Genomic DNA, 17390 nt, shown 5'->3' on the forward strand with positions numbered 1-17390 from the left:
GAAGGAGGCACCAGTCCTGTCAGGGTATTTCTGGGTGTAGTGTTAGGTTGGCCGCCAGATGTGGCCTCCCATTGGTTCTTTTCTCAGCCCTCACTCAACTGCCAAATACATTTTTGCTGCTAACTTACGTACCTCATTCATGCCGTTCACCTTTCTTCACTCGAGACCAGTATGACTCATGGAACTGTGAATATACTTGTGTTGGGCTTGTAACTGTCAATATCCGATGTAATTTACAATTTCGGTGTCGGTGGAGAGGAATAATTTTGGACGCGGTGACTGCCTGTGTATGTGTGCCAACTCTCTCAGTGGCTGGTGTACTTAATGACCTGCTCTAAGGAGGGAAGGCAGTAGATCTCGGCCCTAGTGTTGGGGTATTGCGCGTGTGTGAAAGGGTGCAGTGTTGAAGGTAGCGTGGTGAGCTGTGGCTGGTTGTGACGGGAGGGCATCAGAGGACCGGTAGAAGGCGCATATAAACCCATTTAATACCAGTCTCCGTTAAACATGGCCAGTGTCTTTTCTAGAGGCGGTAAGGCTCCTTCCAAGCTTTGTGTTCAGATTATGAAACGTTTCTGCGTCTTACCTCCACTGCATTTAAAAGGCTCTAAGTAGTTAAGGTGATGGGTTTTTAATGTTTTCATGGTTATAGCGAGATCAACAAGATTTTTACATTATTAACAGGAGAAACACGAGAATCGGGTAAATCATTTTTATGGCCTTTGAAAATAGTATTGGAGGAGCAAAGCGTTTCAGAATACGGACATGTGTGCTCTAAATTATTAAAATGTTTCTATCTGCCGCTCCCCGCACTGCCTGTGTTTTTGGTTTTCCAGGCCAAGGGTTTTTGAAGTGCATAGGGACGCGGTTGAGTCATGCCCAGGCTGCGTGTAGGGACATCCTGCAGGGGGAGCTGGAGGGGATGAAGGCTGCCGGCACGTGGAAATACGAGCATGTGATCACCAGCAAACAGGGTGTCACCATCCGCGTGGAGGGGCAGCAGGCAAGCGTCCTCAACTTCTGTGCTAACAACTATCTCGGTCTCTCAGTGAGTAGGCATTGTCGTGAATACGTTGCCACATTCTTCTTTGTGTCAGTATGCTACACTATAATGACTTTGATGTGTAAGGTGATTCTGGTATATAAAACTTGTCTATGATAATGGTTTCAATATGCTGTGCTGTAATAATATGGATTTATGAAGTAGTTACCCAAAACTTAGCTTAGTGATGCAAGTTTCAGTACTATACTGAAATGACATTGAGAAATAAAGTAGGTCTGTAATATAAAACTTGATGTTGGTTTTAGTAGTATACTTTAATGAATGATATATAAAGTTGATCCATTATATAGGACGCGGGTCATTGATGCCGGTGTTGTTTTAAATTTACCTTCAGTGTTACCTAATAACAAACCCTGTTACCGAGTTAAAATCACTTTAAATATTCAGTGTCTTCTAAACTTCGGTTCACCTGCTCATTTATAGGCAGTATTTTCACCATTTTATTTATCTTCATTGCATAACTTGTAACTTATCAACCTCTTTACATAACTTGTAACCATGGTCTTGTTCAGTTGTTTGTTCATGGACGTGTTCTTGCAGAGTCATCCTGAGGTTGTGCAGGCAGGGAAAGATGCCCTGGACAAGTATGGTGCAGGGTTGTCCTCTGTACGCTTCATTTGTGGCACTCAGACCATCCATAAGGTAACCAGACTTTTTGCCCTATTTTGTGATTCTTTATTTTATTGGTATGGATTTTTATTTATTTTACTACCTAAGATATCCAGGTTTGTGTAACAGAGATGTCATCATACCTACATTACTTCCCTTTTTTTTCTTTTACAGGAACTCGAAGAAAAAATAGCAAAGTTCCACAGTCGTGAAGATTCTATACTGTACGCTTCTTGCTTTGACGCTAACGCCGGGCTGTTTGAGATCCTGCTGACGCCCCAAGATGCTGTTCTGTCAGACGCGTTGAATCATGCCTCTATCATTGACGGTATTCGTCTGTGCAAAGCTCGGAAAGCCAAATACCAGCACAAGAATATGCAAGGTAAATCAAATCAGCCAGTGTTAGAATGAATGCCTTTTATTTAAGTTATCTCCATGCACATTGTATTGGAAGCTCATGAACTCTGCAGAAGTGAGGTGCAAAAGTGAAAGGTTTTGTCATGTGTTCATTTTTGATGGATGACAAAACTACATACATACAAGCCTTACCGAACATTCATCCTCATTGTGACATGTAAATGGATGGCATTAAGTTGTGGCCCATACAGTGGCCTTTTGTTGCCACGTACAATACTAGAACATCTCAGTTGGATATGAGTACTGTATCTTGTATGTGTTGAAATCTAATCATATATTGCACTCAGTTAACATGTCAACTGAGAACTGGCCACTAGAATGTTGGATGTGTTTATTTAGCTAATGGCTGTATTTCTGTACATCTCAATATAGGTATTTTATCTTGTATTGAAATTTAATAGCATTTTGCACACAACAATTAATACCACAACTTTACGACACTGAGAACCAGCCAGTTGAATGCTCGATCTGTTATTTAGCTAATGGCTCAGTTGGATATAATAAGTATTGTATCTTGTAATGTATTAAAATTTTGCACACAACAGTTAACACAAAAACTTCATGACCACTTAAATGCTGGATATGTTTGTTTACCTTATGGTTATATTTCTCCCTCAAGACCTAGAAGCCAAGCTGCAAGAGGTTAAGGATGCACGTATGAAGCTCATCGTGACAGACGGGGTGTTCAGTATGGATGGCAACGTGGCACCTCTGCCAGAAATATGTGCCTTGGCTGAGAAGTATAATGCTATGGTGTTTATTGATGAGTGCCATGCTACAGGTTTCTTTGGCAAAACAGGAAGGTAAGATGGATATTAAGTTCCTGTACAGTGCTCTATTAAGTGCAAGTTTGTATACAGTACATAGAAGCTAACAGCATTGCTTTCTTTAGGGGAACAGAGGAACACTTTGGTCTCCAGCCAGGTAAGGTGGACATCATCAACAGCACACTGGGCAAAGCATTGGGTGGAGCAGCGGGAGGCTACACCACTGGGCCCAAAGAGTTGATCTCTCTTCTGCGACAGCGAGCAAGACCTTACCTCTTCTCTAATTCTCTGCCACCACCAGTTGTTGCCTGTGCCAGTAAGGTAAGCTGATTTTCTGTGCAATGGCAATGCATGTATCACTGACTTAAAAGTAATCCTGTCGTCTTAATACATTCGTGGTTATATCATACGTTTGTTGACAAAAGGTGGTAATTAATGGAAATTTTTAGGCATAGCATCTCTTGGGAGAGGTCTAAGAAAGGGCATCAGATATATGTAAATAAGGTAGGATAAAATAATTTCAGAATTTATAACTTCCATCTGGATCTTAAGAAAATCAAATACTCCACATATGGTAATAGCATTCTTGAATTGTAAGTTATTATGTGACTGATAATCTTTCTGTTTTACTCTCTAAAAACCAGGGACAATTTAGGGATTCAGATTAAGCTTTTATGATTTGCTCTAGACACCATAAATTGTAGGAAGCTGTTAGATGAGCAAGTACACACTTTGTCTTAATTCTTTCTTTAGTTTCTTGGTGCACTTTGTCTTAATTCTTTCTTTAGTTTCTTGGTGATGGTGTTGACACTTCAGTGTATTTTTCAGGTATTTGATTTACTCCTTGGAAGTTCAGGATATGCTGAAAAAGTTCAAGCCAGCACAGACCGATTCAGATCCCAGATGACTGATGCCGGGTTCATTATTGCTGGAGAAAACCATCCCATCTGTCCAGTCATGCTGGGAGACGCTCGTCTTGCTACAGTCTTTGCTGACCAGATGTTAGGTACACATTATTTGCTTCTTGATGTATAGAGGCTGACAGTCTTACAAAACTAAGTAAATTAAAAGTGTAGGTGAAAAATTGACTGATACATATTAAGTTTATGGGCATTACCTTCCTCAGAAAGACTGGAAAGCTTGGGTTTTTTCCCAAGATGTTAAATAAGCAGTGGCTAATAACAGAGGTTGTAGCTATTATTTTGAAGGATAAGGTGTTACCATCCACAGATATCTGAATGTCTTCATTTTATTTCTTTATTTTCATAAATAATTTTATTTCTATTTTCATAAATATATTTTCAGTTAATAGTTACTATACATATAGTGAATTTCTTTTGACAGTAACTAAGTATTCTGAACTAAAACTAGTGAAGCTAGTAAAAACTCATTATATTTTTTGTGTAATTATTACTTTAAAAGATAAAATGTTTATTAATGTGATGTTTTTGTTGGAAGTGACTTGTTGATGTTTTTCAACAGAAAGAGGAATCTTTGTCATAGGCTTCAGCTTCCCAGTGGTTCCCAAAGGAACAGCAAGGATCAGAGTTCAAATTTCTGCTTCACATACATTTGAAGAAGTTGACCGCACAGTTGAAGCATTTAAGCAAGTCGGCAAGAATCTTGGTGTGATCAATTAAGGAGGTATACAAATTATATTCAGTAATGCCTTTTATTTCTCAGGAGCTTAACTTACATGTTATCTGCATGGCAGATAAAAGTTGTTCCTCAAGAGTAATTATAAAGTATCTTTGAGTGTCAGTGCATTCACTGGCTTTCTGCATAAGACATTTTATTTTTATGATGCCAAGTAAACCATAATTAATGAAAACAGCATAAGCTGCCTGTTCATTATGAGAATGATATTGGTTAAAATCAAAGTCTAAAATGTTTACAAGCATGGCTTCAATTATAGCACTCTACACCACAAGTGAAAATAAGAGCCATTCCTCATCTCAGCTCTTGTTCTTTTCACTACTTGAGGTCCTTTCCATCTGATGTGTGCAGAGCCAAGAAATTTTGCTGAGGTTCCACCAAGAAACTTGATCAGCTTATATATTGCTCCCAGATGTAATGGTGCTTCTGTCTGTTGCAGGTAGTAGTGAGTGGACACAATGACATAACGAAGAAGGATGAAGGTGGAGGCTATGGAAAGTAGGACAAACCTTGGCAAATAGCAGTGCTGGATGTTCACACTCCTTTAATATTAAATGATTAATTTTTATATACATTTGAGGATTGACATTGGTGGTAAAATTGTCTATATGTATCCACCTCTGGCTGTCTTCAGGCTACTTTCCTTATAAACCACATCAAAAGTTAAGTTATACAGCCACTTACAAGGTGTGACATTGATGTTTATATAAATTACAATGAGATATGAATCTACAGTAAAAAATAACAGCATTACTACATCATGTGGTTTATAGGGATCATGAGACACACTGAAGAGAGAGCTTATGGATACTTTCACCGTCCCTTTCAGATTCAGCACTGCCACTCTTCCATGTTTCCACTACTTGCAGTTCTACCCTTGTGAAAGCAATCTTACTTCTAGTATTGTAACATTTTATTACAGTTTTTATCAAGATAGCAAGTTAACAGTTACACTCCATCCATCACTATCATCAGCTGTGATCTTCATGTAAATAATCTGACATCAAACAGTGAGATTTGATAAATTGTTACATTGCTCTTGCTGATGGGAGGAATAATATGTGATAGTTACAAAACTGTATGGCTAGTGGGTCATGGCATTGGCTCATCTGAAGGAGTGGTTCTGTGCCTACAACAAAATGTACAAGGTCTACTCACCGTAAGCCAGGCACCACACTCCCATTCAACATAGAAAAGCGGCTGTTTAACTCCCATATTTACCCCCCCCCCCTCTCTCTCTCTCTCTCTCTCTCTCTCTCTCTCTCTCTCTCTCTCTCTCTCTCTCTCTCTCTCTCTCTCTCTCTCTATACACCACAGCTCACATACCCACAGTATTGTTTTACTCACCACAGACCACTCATCACAGTTCCATCTAACTAAATTTTCAACACATCCCCTCTCTTCCTTAATCTCTCTCTAAGCACCACAGATAGCTCAAAATATACTGATTCATTGACATGAAATATGACAAAAATAATTTACCAAATTCTTGTTTTGTACATCATCCTGCTTCTCTTAATAAATTATTACCAGTACTACATGGCTTGTCACCTTACCCATTTGCCAACCAGAGGAGAACATCACTACTGCTGAATTCTCGAAAACACTTGTTACAAAAGTAATGCAATGATCACTTGTTACTTTTCGTGGGGATGGATGTAAGTCTTGCATTCTTATCTTTATCTTTGATTACATTGAAAATTATTATATATACAGCAGCAATGTTGTTTTCCCTTAAATTTAAGGATGACTATGATCAATGTGTTGCAGAACAAAACAGGCAGACAAGGCAACATACAGTATAAGAGAACATGGACAAATGAAACTTTTTAAATTAGAACCAACTGTTGAACTAAGCTTAGTGCCAGTTGTCACTCATCCATACACACTTAGCTCCCTCCAATTAGTAAACTGACATTATGCCTGCAAATTTTCATCACTATTTGGAAAATAGAGGAAAAATAGACAAGAATGGGCACGTTCCAAGTCCAGCATCTCTGTTGGACAGAATATAGAAAAGGATACAGAATATGGCATATGGTATGATAAAGTATGCCAACCTCACTTCTGGGATAGACCAGCCACCACATAATAAAAGTCTGCCAATCTATAACCTCTGATAATTAATTCCCTTTTCAAGTCAAGACCACAGCTGCCTCCACCTATGTATTTCAGAGCATGGCAATCCTTGCTCTGCACAACTCTCATGTTGGAGAGTGAGAGAGACACTGGGTGTGAGAGAGCATGATGCTCAATAAAGTGGAAAATAGTAGTGGTGTATGTGTGAGATAGTTCAAGGACAAGGTCATGTAGATAGGTACAAAAGGAACATTGTCTTGGGAATCATTAGAGAGAGTTTCCAAAAATAGGCTCTAGTGTAGACTGGACTAAACCAGACTAGACTTTCCTTCTCATCAAAAGTCCAGCTTCTCTCACATTATCTCCCAAAATACATGTACCATACGACACGATCAGTAGCTTTTCCTTGTCTTTCCATTCTCCATTCCAACAATTAATTTTTCATATACATACATTTCCCAACACATACTTTAAAGGAGAAGGTTGACAGGGTTTACAGATAGACACTCAGGACCAACTGCTACATACAAGCCATCTTTTAGTGACCGCTGACTGCCACTCAAGTCAAAAAGTTAATTGTGTTTCTATGGAAGCTTGTACATGGCCACTATTTCATTACAGCCACCAACAGTAGCAGCTGGATGATACATTACTAGTGCCAACAATAAATCATTGTTTTAAGCTGGAGGCGTGCAGCAGCCACTAAACAGTGGTTTACTGATTACCACATGAAAGCTGTCCTTAAAGGTATATATATAATATAGTCTTTTCAGGGTAAACTTCTACTTACAATTTGAATCCAGTTGACTGTGAAATTCTGATTCCTGACACAGTAAAATACAAAGTCCTCTACAATTACAAGTTAAACAAATATAGTGACAAAAATATACAGGAGAATACATACTGTCACTGTTTAGGTTTCACTTGATATAATGTTTCCACATGGAATATCAAAAGTATTTTGCTATCATCCCACTGTACAATAAAATAAATATAAAACAAAAAAATAAGTACCTCATCTTTACATGGAGAGGAAGAAAAAAAAAATCTGTTTGGATATAAACAAAAAAAAAATATATATTTACTGGATTGTAGTACACTTACATAAATGTCTTAGCTTTGTCACTGTCAGGAATACTTTATAAAAACAAGGTATTTAACTAAGGTCATTGAGTGATGAGTGATAAAGTGTCCTGTCAGCCAGTGCTGGTAGTCTTTCCTCTGTTCCCTGAGGTGAGCTACAAAGAGTGATCTACATGCCACAAGATCACCTTTAAAGGGAATAGCCAAATAAAACATAAAGAGGTGATCACAGGTCCTCTCATTCTGTCCCTCTTAGTCACTATTCAAGAGAAGCAGGGAATACAACAGTAGTGTTACCTCAACCAAAACCATTACAGAGAAATTTGTATTTTAGAGAGAGAAAAAAATCATGCTTTGTATATGCAACATATATGACTTCCCAAATGCCCACATGCAATTCTCCTGTGACTACTTAGTGCGGCACCACCGCTGCCAAGGGACAAACTCAAACATCATGAAGAATAAAAGGGTGAAACTAGTAGAAAATAAAAAAAGTGCAGTAACTATGGTGGTTCAAGGAGAAAAGCCTAAACAACAGCTTCATTACTTCCATGCTTCAACAAAACAGGAATGCATTTGCCTGTCTGCTCCCCCTTTATGCATATCACAGCCTAGAAATTCTCCTGGGTCCACACTGGGCAAGAAAAACTTGAGACACACACAGTGATGTGGAATGCTGAGTCACTCCATAAGAAAACAAATTACAGATGTGCAACTCTGTCATTTATTCTAAGTTACTTTTGGGTCACAGCAGAGACAAGTGAGATGAGCTGTCTGGCACTGACACAGAAAGCCAGCAATGCTACACAACTGACCCTTGCACAACATACCTGGAGAAGACTGGTTCTCTTCCCTAAAAGGACACGAGCCTTAAGATATGATGGAATGCTGAAGAATATGAATGTATGCATGTACACACCTCGTCTCACCCACCATCTTTTATGAAGGGTGTCTGGTACAGAGATACATGCAGGTTTTTTTTCAATTTTGAGCTATCTATAGAATATATCACTTATGATGTAGTTATGTAGTGTATAAAATGTGAAGATAGTGACAAAGTACTGGCTACACATCCTGCAGGACAGTTCATCACCTGACACACTTCTATTTGCAGTATTCAAGCAGTGAACAAATGCCCTCACATCCACTGAAGTGTACCACAATCCTCTAAGTAACTTATACTACACAGGATAAAAGTTTGAGGTTGAGAGTGAAAACAACATTCAAGTTCAACACTTTAACATGACATTTTTTGGATACAGCTTTAATAGATCTAAAAGAATTGATAAAGAACATTCCATTTAATTTATGTAAAACTGATTACTTAGAGGAATGTGTCGTGCTTTGTGAGCAATTGAAATATCATACAACTGCACAAGTGATTTATACAAATGTGTGAGATAAATATATTAAAGCAATCATGATCAGAGGAGGTGCACAGTGTCTGGCACCCTCTCTGAGAGACTCCTTACTCTGAATACTCTCACCACAAGGACCAGAATCCCCTGCACCTTGTCTGCTGTTGGCAGCAGTAAGGTGATCCAGGTAACTTGACCTGCACATCATGTGGTACTCTGCACTTGTGTGGATGCCTCCTCTCTACAATACAGCTGTGCTCTCCACTTTTATGATAAAAGTATAAATTTATTTACATAAAATAGATGCTGATAGTTTTGTATAATGAGGCAACATACCAAGCTCACCACAAGCCACCTGGTGACACTCTATTTCATTAATCTGTGGTGCTGTCATGCACCACACTGAACGTGGTAGCCTCTGTACTGGTGGGCAGGCGTCACGACCACAGGTAGACTAGTGCTCATAGTCCAAACAATAAATAAAGTACTTCTATCACAATTTATAAAGATAAAGCTATAGGTGAATGCAAAGGAAGTTAAGTGAAGTCTATAACACAATGGTGACATCCACTGTCATAACTGGTATTGCAGGATTTTGACAGCCTCTAAATTACAAGATATGCAAGCTTTAAGCCCATCAAATCATCAATACATACATATTAATGATTTTAATCTCACCTTATATATATATATATATATATATATATATATATATATATATATATATATATATATATATATATATATATATATATATATATATATATATATATATATATATATATATATATATATATATATATATATACATACATAACCTGCATACCATTCATAAATAAAAGAGCATTCCAAATTCCCTTGTAAAATATACAACTGCAAGAAGTCCAATCCCCATCTACCACACTTTGCAACGACTGCCAAACGTAATGCACTTCTGACATTTACATAATAATAATGATAATACTATATATTCCAAAGTCCTTTATAGTGGACACTATCATGGAAGGATTTCTGTAGTGATCTAGAGAACCCATTAATGGTAACAAAACAACACTTACAGACAAGACAGGCATATCTAAGAACTCACTGACTACCAAAAGCTGCTATGGATGATGATGATAACAAAAACAAAAATCATAATGACATGATGACAATAATAGGAAAAAAAATCATAATAATAATAATGAAAAATGTAATAATATAGTGAGCTGAATTCTCAAACAAACTTGGCTGTAAATATTTAAGCCACAAATATGAATAATCTTCTCCCAAAGTAGTAGTTCCACAGAGCAAGCAAAGAGTTATAATGTGTATGGCATGAAGGCTTTCTACCAACTCAAAATATGACAAGGATATTCAAGAATTCAGAACTTCACTTGCAGACTGGAGCTACAATACATAGAGGACAGCTTCCTAAGATCTTCACTTATCACAGGTTTCTAGACTTAAGTTATACTACAGTGACTTTTTAAAAACCTACTTATACTGAAACGCACTTCATACCCAACAAGTCTCCCGGTAGTCAATGCTCAGACTGATATCAAAGGTCAGACTCTCCTTACCACTTAGCAGATACATAAATAACAGTACATAATTTAAATGGAAAGTTTCTCAGTGCTAATCAGCAATGTGGTAAACTTCTTTTAATTTCTCAGATTAAATAACTTCTGTTTTTACTATATTTTGAAGTCTACAGGTAGATGTGTATTACTATAAATTAATGGTTGTTAATAATATACACATACATAATTATTTAAATGCTATCAAGTGTTTTAAAATCATTGTATTCATTGGTCATTTATTACTTTAAAAAAAATTATCTTCCGTCTTGAACTGTCTACCACACCTGGAGTTGCTATGAATTACAAGCATGCAAGTTGTGGAACTTCAACTAGTCAAAATTGGGACACATTGCATTGCATTTTTCATTCTTTCTTTCAAAACTGAATAAAATATGAAGGAAAAAGACAACAGACAAATATAATACAAAATAGTATTTGACCGGCAATAATGATCCCAAACTCCTTTGGCATTTGTGAAAGATATGAAATCCTACTAAAAAAAAAGAAGTATCTATCAATTTACAGCAAGAAACTGACTGTGGATCATGTTCACCAACCATTTCTACAAAACAAGAATGCTTCATAAATGAGAAGCCAAGTAGTAAATGTATTAGGTACTTGTTTCTTGATCAGCCATCACTCCCTTTCCTCCGGACCATTTCATGAATGTGTAACAAGAAATTAGTAGCAGATTACTCACAAAACCCGCACTGGTGCCTCCATGCAGCTTATAATGGGCCCTCGATGAGACTGATCTTCATGGAGCAGTAATAGATTGTTCGGTAGAAGAGGATGGCAGAGATGAGGAAGGCCACTGTGGGATGGAAAAAATTATCATTAAATCTTTACTGGTATATTTCCACTCACCCTTACACTTCCACAGGCACATCTTACATGCTACCTTCACCACTATTGACATCTACAGTATTACAGATTATTATTCTGGTAGTTTGTTGTGACAAGGCAGCAGGCACAGTTATCTTGTGAAGCATACCTGACTGTGTCATTATCTCCTTATCACAAGTAGCCCTTGCCCCCAAAGATGGTTTTCACCTGTGTTTCTGCATGTCAAAGCCACAAGGGTCACTGATGAAGGACTCTTTGCAAGCAGCTATCCAAAGGGGATTAGCAATTACTGATGATAATGTTTTGAATAAATATTCAATAAAAATAAAACTTATTCCATCTATCTACCTCTATACCAGGCCAGCAACCCCACACAGGGTAGCCCAGACAAAGCACCAAGACAAAGCACCACACACTCATACACACATCAAAAATAGTTTTATAATGAAACCAGGCAGCAACAAGCCACTATCTTAGGAAAGCCTGGTAACAGTAGGAAGGCTTCAGAAGGTTCAGCAGATAGCAAGGATTATGATACTGCTATCATCCACAGCTGCAGGCCTAACCACTAGACAAACTGTACTATATGATAATACCAGTCCAGCTCCAGCTCATTACAGTAGACATTGCATCAACACACTGGTTCCTGCTTACATGTATCCTGATCCCTTCAGTATCACATAGATGGTTGGTTAAGGGAAAGCAACAAGATGCACACCAAAGCTTCCACAGCTGCCAAGTGACATAGCTTTGAGCTAACATTATAAATTAATATGAATTACTAATATCTGTGATGGGAGTAACAAGATATTTGCTACCCACTGTCTATCTGTTAGTGGTCTATTATCTACTACAGTAACAAACAATTCATTGGATTGTATTGCTCCAATATAAAAAGGTTAATGAGCAGCCCAGTGGTGCAAGACTTACTGCACTCACAGCCAAGAGCACCTGGGTTTGAGTCCCAAGATGAGTGGAGATAATTTGTGCTCAATCTCATGTTGTAGGCCTTGCACCAAGATGCCCTATGCCTGGTGGTTCTGTACCTGGGCTTCCCCAGCCCCCTATTGTTCTGTAGTGGAATTGTATCAGCTAGAAATAATAATGACCATGAAAATCATGTTCATCAAACAAGGTAAGCAATGACTGGACACTAACAGGTTATATCTACAGAATAACAGCAAGGAACATCTGCTAATGTTATATATATATATATATATATATATATATATATATATATATATATATATATATATATATAAAAGAGAAGATGACTTGCCAGACTGCTGGAGTATATTATGAATACAATGACGAGCATTTTTGTGTTTACACTGGCAGGCTGAGTAAAGTCATGAGCAAAAGTCTATCAACATGTCACAATCTATTCCATTCTATGTAGTAATGTAGTATTTTCCCTTTATGCATGAGTATGTACCATTCTCAGTCTAATGTCCTCTGACCAGCTGACAGTCACTGAACAAAACTTGAGGACTGATGGATTCTAAGAAAATCAGAAGATTTAGACATAGTAGGAGTGTGACAAGTTACTTGACTTCTGATGATCACACCAACTTGACAAACTGATGCATGAAGCTGGTGAAAATACAGTTTAAAATATATAAGAAAACTGATATATCATTTTAACTCTCTTCTGAAACCTTACACCCAAATGAAAAATCCTAACAAGAGGTGGCTATGACAAGTAACATATAATACACTCCCCATACTCTTTCATTCAGTCTACATCATTTTATTGTCCTCATTACATTCCCTTACTTATCTTCCTTCTCTCACGCCACCATCCGTCTCTACATCACACATTCACATACCCCTTGCTTCACTGTGAAACACTAAGATACAGATAGATACCACACTGAAGCACACTTACCAATATATGCTACGTAGATGCCAGGGTAATTCTTGGTGTAACCTATGGTGGTACATGTGAGGGCAATTCCTAATCCCAAGAAGCCCAAGGCGACAACAACAAACACTATCCCTCGGCACCTAGCAAACTCGGGACCAACTGACGACCTGGAGGGAGAATGAGGTAAGACGTTACTCTATATTATTAATGGGATAAAATAATATTCAAATGAGTTATTTAGACCAATGTATCGGATCCACTGATGACCTGCAGGAAGATTGAAGGAAGACGGTGTTACTCTATACTACTCATGGGATAAACAAGTATTCAAAGTATTATATGAATCTTTTGAAAAACAATTTTCAACTGATGAACTTGAGGTGGAGTGAAGGAATGTAGCAAAAGAATTTTTTAATGATGTGTTAGATAGAAGAATGGAAGGATAGATGGATATGTAAAACAGAAAGAAAAGTAATTTAGAGAGAAGGAGAGGAGGGAACTGGACATGTGAAAAACAAAATAAGGAGAGAGAGAGGAACAGGTAGAAAGAGATGGAGGTGACAGAATGAAGAATTCAAATAAGTTTCTTAATATAATGTCTGTCACATAATGGAGAACACTTACACTTTCCTACAGTGTGGACATCTGGCAAGCGCATTGTTAAGTGTGTTGAACTGAAAGCAAAGGAAACTGTCAGATTTTTTTTTAACACAATAACCATAAGATTTCTACAATGTATATATATATATATTTCCATGACAGCAAGGCAAAACAATTTCTTTCTTTAATTAGAAATAAACATATATATATATATATATATATATATATATATATATATATATATATATATATATATATATATATATATATATATATATATATATATATATATATTCCTTGTAAAATCAAATAACTAATACCCTTACTTTCATTTTAGTACTGCTTTTTATGAACATCAGCATGAGTGTCAATGCCAGCACACCACCGGGTTAATGAACAAACACTAGTTTAGTAAGCTCACAGAACACTTGTACATGAACACTTGGTGTATGAGACAAGGGAAAGCTGCACACACTTACTATGAAGGTGTCATGGCAGTGAGCACAAGTAACTCTACACATTCCTGGAACATTGGGCAAGGAAGGGTTTGCTGGTGAAGGAGACAAATTAATAATCCTTTTGCAATTTGGTCGGGGGCAAGCTATTCGTTGAGAGGAACTCTTACAAATAAGCAGACAATTGCAAGGGCAGCGGACATATTTCTTCCCTGGCGGAGCGTTCCTGATCGGCTGCAAGAAAACGAGAATTCACAAATTAACTTAAGTCTCTAATGCATGAACTATTTTCACCAATATACGAGATACATTCAATACAATTCTCAACACAGGGTAGCCACACAGCACCACAATACATACTGTTGCCTCGTTGCACTGGTTACACTTAACAACATGTTGGTCGACTTTCCCCGAGATGTCAATCATGGCCTGACACACCCGACAAGTGACCATAGGCACACCTGACGAGGAAGGGGTGTAGGGCGGCGGCAGCTCATCCGGCCCCACTGGAGACACAATGGTTCCCTCAGTGGCCCCTGAGGAAGACACAATAGTAAAAATATAGGAAAATAAGGGAAGCTGCAAGAAACCATCAGGCTAACGCATGGTGCCAACGAGCAACCAATAATGAAACATACCTATCTATTTCCACTATCAGGAAACTCTCATTCACTGGACCAGCGTGGTGCATAATTGCTGAAGTGCCATTTTGGTTAGCAGTATAGCTCTTGCAATCCATTACCAATGTCTACTAGTTCGTCAAAGTGTTCAGAGGAGCTAAGCAAGGCACTTCCTACGTTTCCTCATCATGACCATTCTTAATACATTGAAGTATATGGGAAATGTAGACTTTTAACTAGTAACTTTCTCACTGACTAAATAAGTGCAAGAAATTAGAGAGATGTCACAATATACTATCACTGCATATATTTTCCTTCCTGTCGAGTCCCTGTGGCTGCATCTATTCAATAACTTATAATGTCATGTACCAACTATATCATCTCTTTTCTGACATAAATGAAGGCCCATATGGAAGTTTCACATTGAGTAATGGATGAGTGAATGTTGAGAGTAAATCTAGATAATCACCTCATCAACTCCTCTCTAACAGACTGTCTTGATTCTCTCACTCATTGCCCTAATGCTGCCTCTCTTACTCTTTCTACCATTATTCTCACACTTACTGCTCTTCTGAAAATATTAACTGCATGCATCCCTCCCTCTGAGCTCACAGCACAAAACATTATTCTTACTCTCATCCATATTCTGTCCACCTCATTACCACAAGAGTTAAGTAACCAGTATCTTCATTCCTTCATCCCTTAACAGGTAGATACTAGAGCTCTATCCCTTTAACAGGTAAACTCTGAAACTCTCTTCCCATTTCTTTATTTCTCTTAGGATTATGACTAAACTGTTTCAAAAGATAAGTGTCAAAAAGATTAAACTGACTGACACTCCCAGTTCTCTTCCTGTTTCTTTCGTGTATGGAGAGGAGTGGTACTGTAACCAGAGAGAGAGAGAGAGAGAGAGAGAGAGAGAGAGAGAGAGAGAGAGAGAGAGAGAGAGAGAGAGAGAGAGAGAGAGAGAGAGAGAGAGAGAGAGAGAGAGAGAGAGAGAGAGAGAGAGAGAGAGAGAGAGAGAGAGAGAGAGAGAGAGAGAGAGCAGGGGGTTATTTCTGTCCCACAATCTCCCCACAACAAAATCAGTAAATATATCCTAATCTTACATAATTTCCTAACTGCCTCAACACTGTTTTATGCAAATAAGTTCTTTTTACCTACATAGTTTCAACATTACCCAGTATTTCTACAGAGTAACACTAGCTACTCTAGAAATAGATGAAATTTTGTAACATTTTTTTTTTCATGCGATCCAACAGTTACACAACAATGTTATCTCAAGCATTGTGCACATTTTGTACACAAGGGAGCACACATTTCACCAGGGACTCTACCCACAACAGTGACGGTCCGATAGTCCTTTTAATCTCACGTGATAGCAAACAAAATGAAAACAAGGGCTGATAACAGATATGACTAACCACTTGTCACTGTCACTCCTAAACAGCTGAGAAGACAAAGGCATTCACTCATTACGAAGTGCCAGAGCCTCATCCTACGCAACCAAGCACGGCGAATGAGACGAAATGTCACAGGCAATTGCTTCTGACATCAACATCACGAGTCCTATTAAATCCCGCTAAACAACGATAAGGAGGGTGCCAGCACTCAGAGGGTCAGGAGTAGCGGCGATAAACTACATTCATATCTTTCACTCAACACACTGATGACGCCGCTAACACAGCAATCCAGTACGTCACAATAGGAAGTAAATAAAAATAACGAAATAATGAAATAGGAAACTGCAATGGACACTAATACCATTAATGAGTCACGTGATGCTAGTGGCCGCCTCACCACGCCCTCACGCCCATCACAGCGCCCATGCACGCCCACGCACACACACCATGGCAGCATAAAGCACAGTGCATCATTATATCATGAGCCACTAAAAATTGTCACATCAGGAAGAGAAACGAGAGAATCACCCTCCTACATCTTGCTCGTTACGTCCCTCCTCACCACGCCCTCACGCCCCGCACACGCCCTCAGACCACACACACACACACATCCTTACAGCACAGCACGTTACAGCACAGCACAGCACACCCTCAAATCAGAAATCACTTCACAAATGTCACGTCAGGAAGAGAAACAAGAGAATCACCCAGGTACATCTCGCCTCTCACGCCTTTCCCCGCCTTTCACTAAGACATCACTGGTGCTGGAAGGAGTGGTGGTGTAGTTACCATGTCCTGCAGGTGCTGATGATCCACCGTACTGCTGGTGAGGAGGTGCACTCGACGTCCCTGAGAGCAGCGGCTGTCGCTCCTCAGCCATTGTGGTGATCATATGAGTGCTGTTCCAGTGATCTTCCCGTCACCCCCTCCTCTCTCTCTCTCCATTTTCTAATATCATACTTACCCTCTCCCACTCTTCAAAAATCATAAAAATCTACCCTATTAATT

The 17390-nt window shown here is 38.5% G+C and overlaps 2 protein-coding genes across 5 annotated transcripts in view; one reads left to right on the top strand and one right to left on the bottom strand.

The window, feature by feature from the left end:
• Window positions 1-6047, top strand: part of LOC135115959 (2-amino-3-ketobutyrate coenzyme A ligase, mitochondrial-like) — a 15251-nt gene extending 9204 nt beyond the window's left edge. The window contains exons 2-10 of one of the 2 annotated variants that reach the window (XM_064033118.1): window positions 1-529; window positions 834-1045; window positions 1601-1702; window positions 1844-2051; window positions 2706-2889; window positions 2979-3174; window positions 3682-3859; window positions 4336-4497; window positions 4949-6047. The exon at window positions 1-529 is cut by the window's left edge and continues 604 nt beyond it. In XM_064033118.1, coding sequence (XP_063889188.1) covers window positions 505-529; window positions 834-1045; window positions 1601-1702; window positions 1844-2051; window positions 2706-2889; window positions 2979-3174; window positions 3682-3859; window positions 4336-4493 — 1263 coding nt within the window. In that variant the 5' untranslated portion in view covers window positions 1-504 and the 3' untranslated portion in view covers window positions 4494-4497; window positions 4949-6047. Of the gene's footprint in view, window positions 1046-1600; window positions 1703-1843; window positions 2052-2705; window positions 2890-2978; window positions 3175-3681; window positions 3860-4335; window positions 4498-4948 lie in introns of both variants that reach the window. The other variant, XM_064033117.1, reaches the window with a different exon arrangement.
• On the bottom strand, window positions 2079-17328 carry LOC135115961 (type 2 phosphatidylinositol 4,5-bisphosphate 4-phosphatase-like). Of its 3 annotated transcripts, none has more exons than XM_064033121.1 (6): window positions 17172-17328; window positions 14720-14895; window positions 14384-14593; window positions 13929-13978; window positions 13326-13471; window positions 2079-11405 (listed from the first exon to the last, which is right to left on the bottom strand). In XM_064033121.1, the coding sequence occupies exons 1-6, from the start codon at window positions 17272-17274 to the stop codon at window positions 11320-11322; spliced, it is 771 nt and encodes a 256-aa protein (XP_063889191.1). In that variant the 5' UTR covers window positions 17275-17328; the 3' UTR covers window positions 2079-11319. The 3 variants fall into 3 exon arrangements, with proteins under 3 accessions (XP_063889191.1, XP_063889193.1, XP_063889192.1); XM_064033123.1 differs by lacking the exon at window positions 17172-17328 and adding an exon at window positions 17090-17114; XM_064033122.1 differs by lacking the exon at window positions 17172-17328 and adding an exon at window positions 16404-16470.
• Window positions 17329-17390: the final 62 nt, after the last annotated feature.

The sequence above is a fragment of the Scylla paramamosain genome, chromosome 30, assembly GCF_035594125.1.
Source record: "Scylla paramamosain isolate STU-SP2022 chromosome 30, ASM3559412v1, whole genome shotgun sequence".
NCBI lineage: Eukaryota > Metazoa > Arthropoda > Malacostraca > Decapoda > Portunidae > Scylla > Scylla paramamosain.

Bases quoted from the DNA above. Each gene is read 5' to 3' on its own strand.
- LOC135115961 (XM_064033121.1), bottom strand. From the start codon at position 17,274: ATGATCACCACAATGGCTGAGGAGCGACAGCCGCTGCTCTCAGGGACG. The intron at 13,472-13,928 runs GTAAGTGTTCTC...TTCTCCCTCCAG, and splicing joins TGTCCACACTGTAGGAAAGT to GTCGTCAGTTGGTCCCGAGT. The intron at 11,406-13,325 runs GTAAGTGTGCTT...TCCATCCCACAG, and splicing joins CATCTACGTAGCATATATTG to TGGCCTTCCTCATCTCTGCC.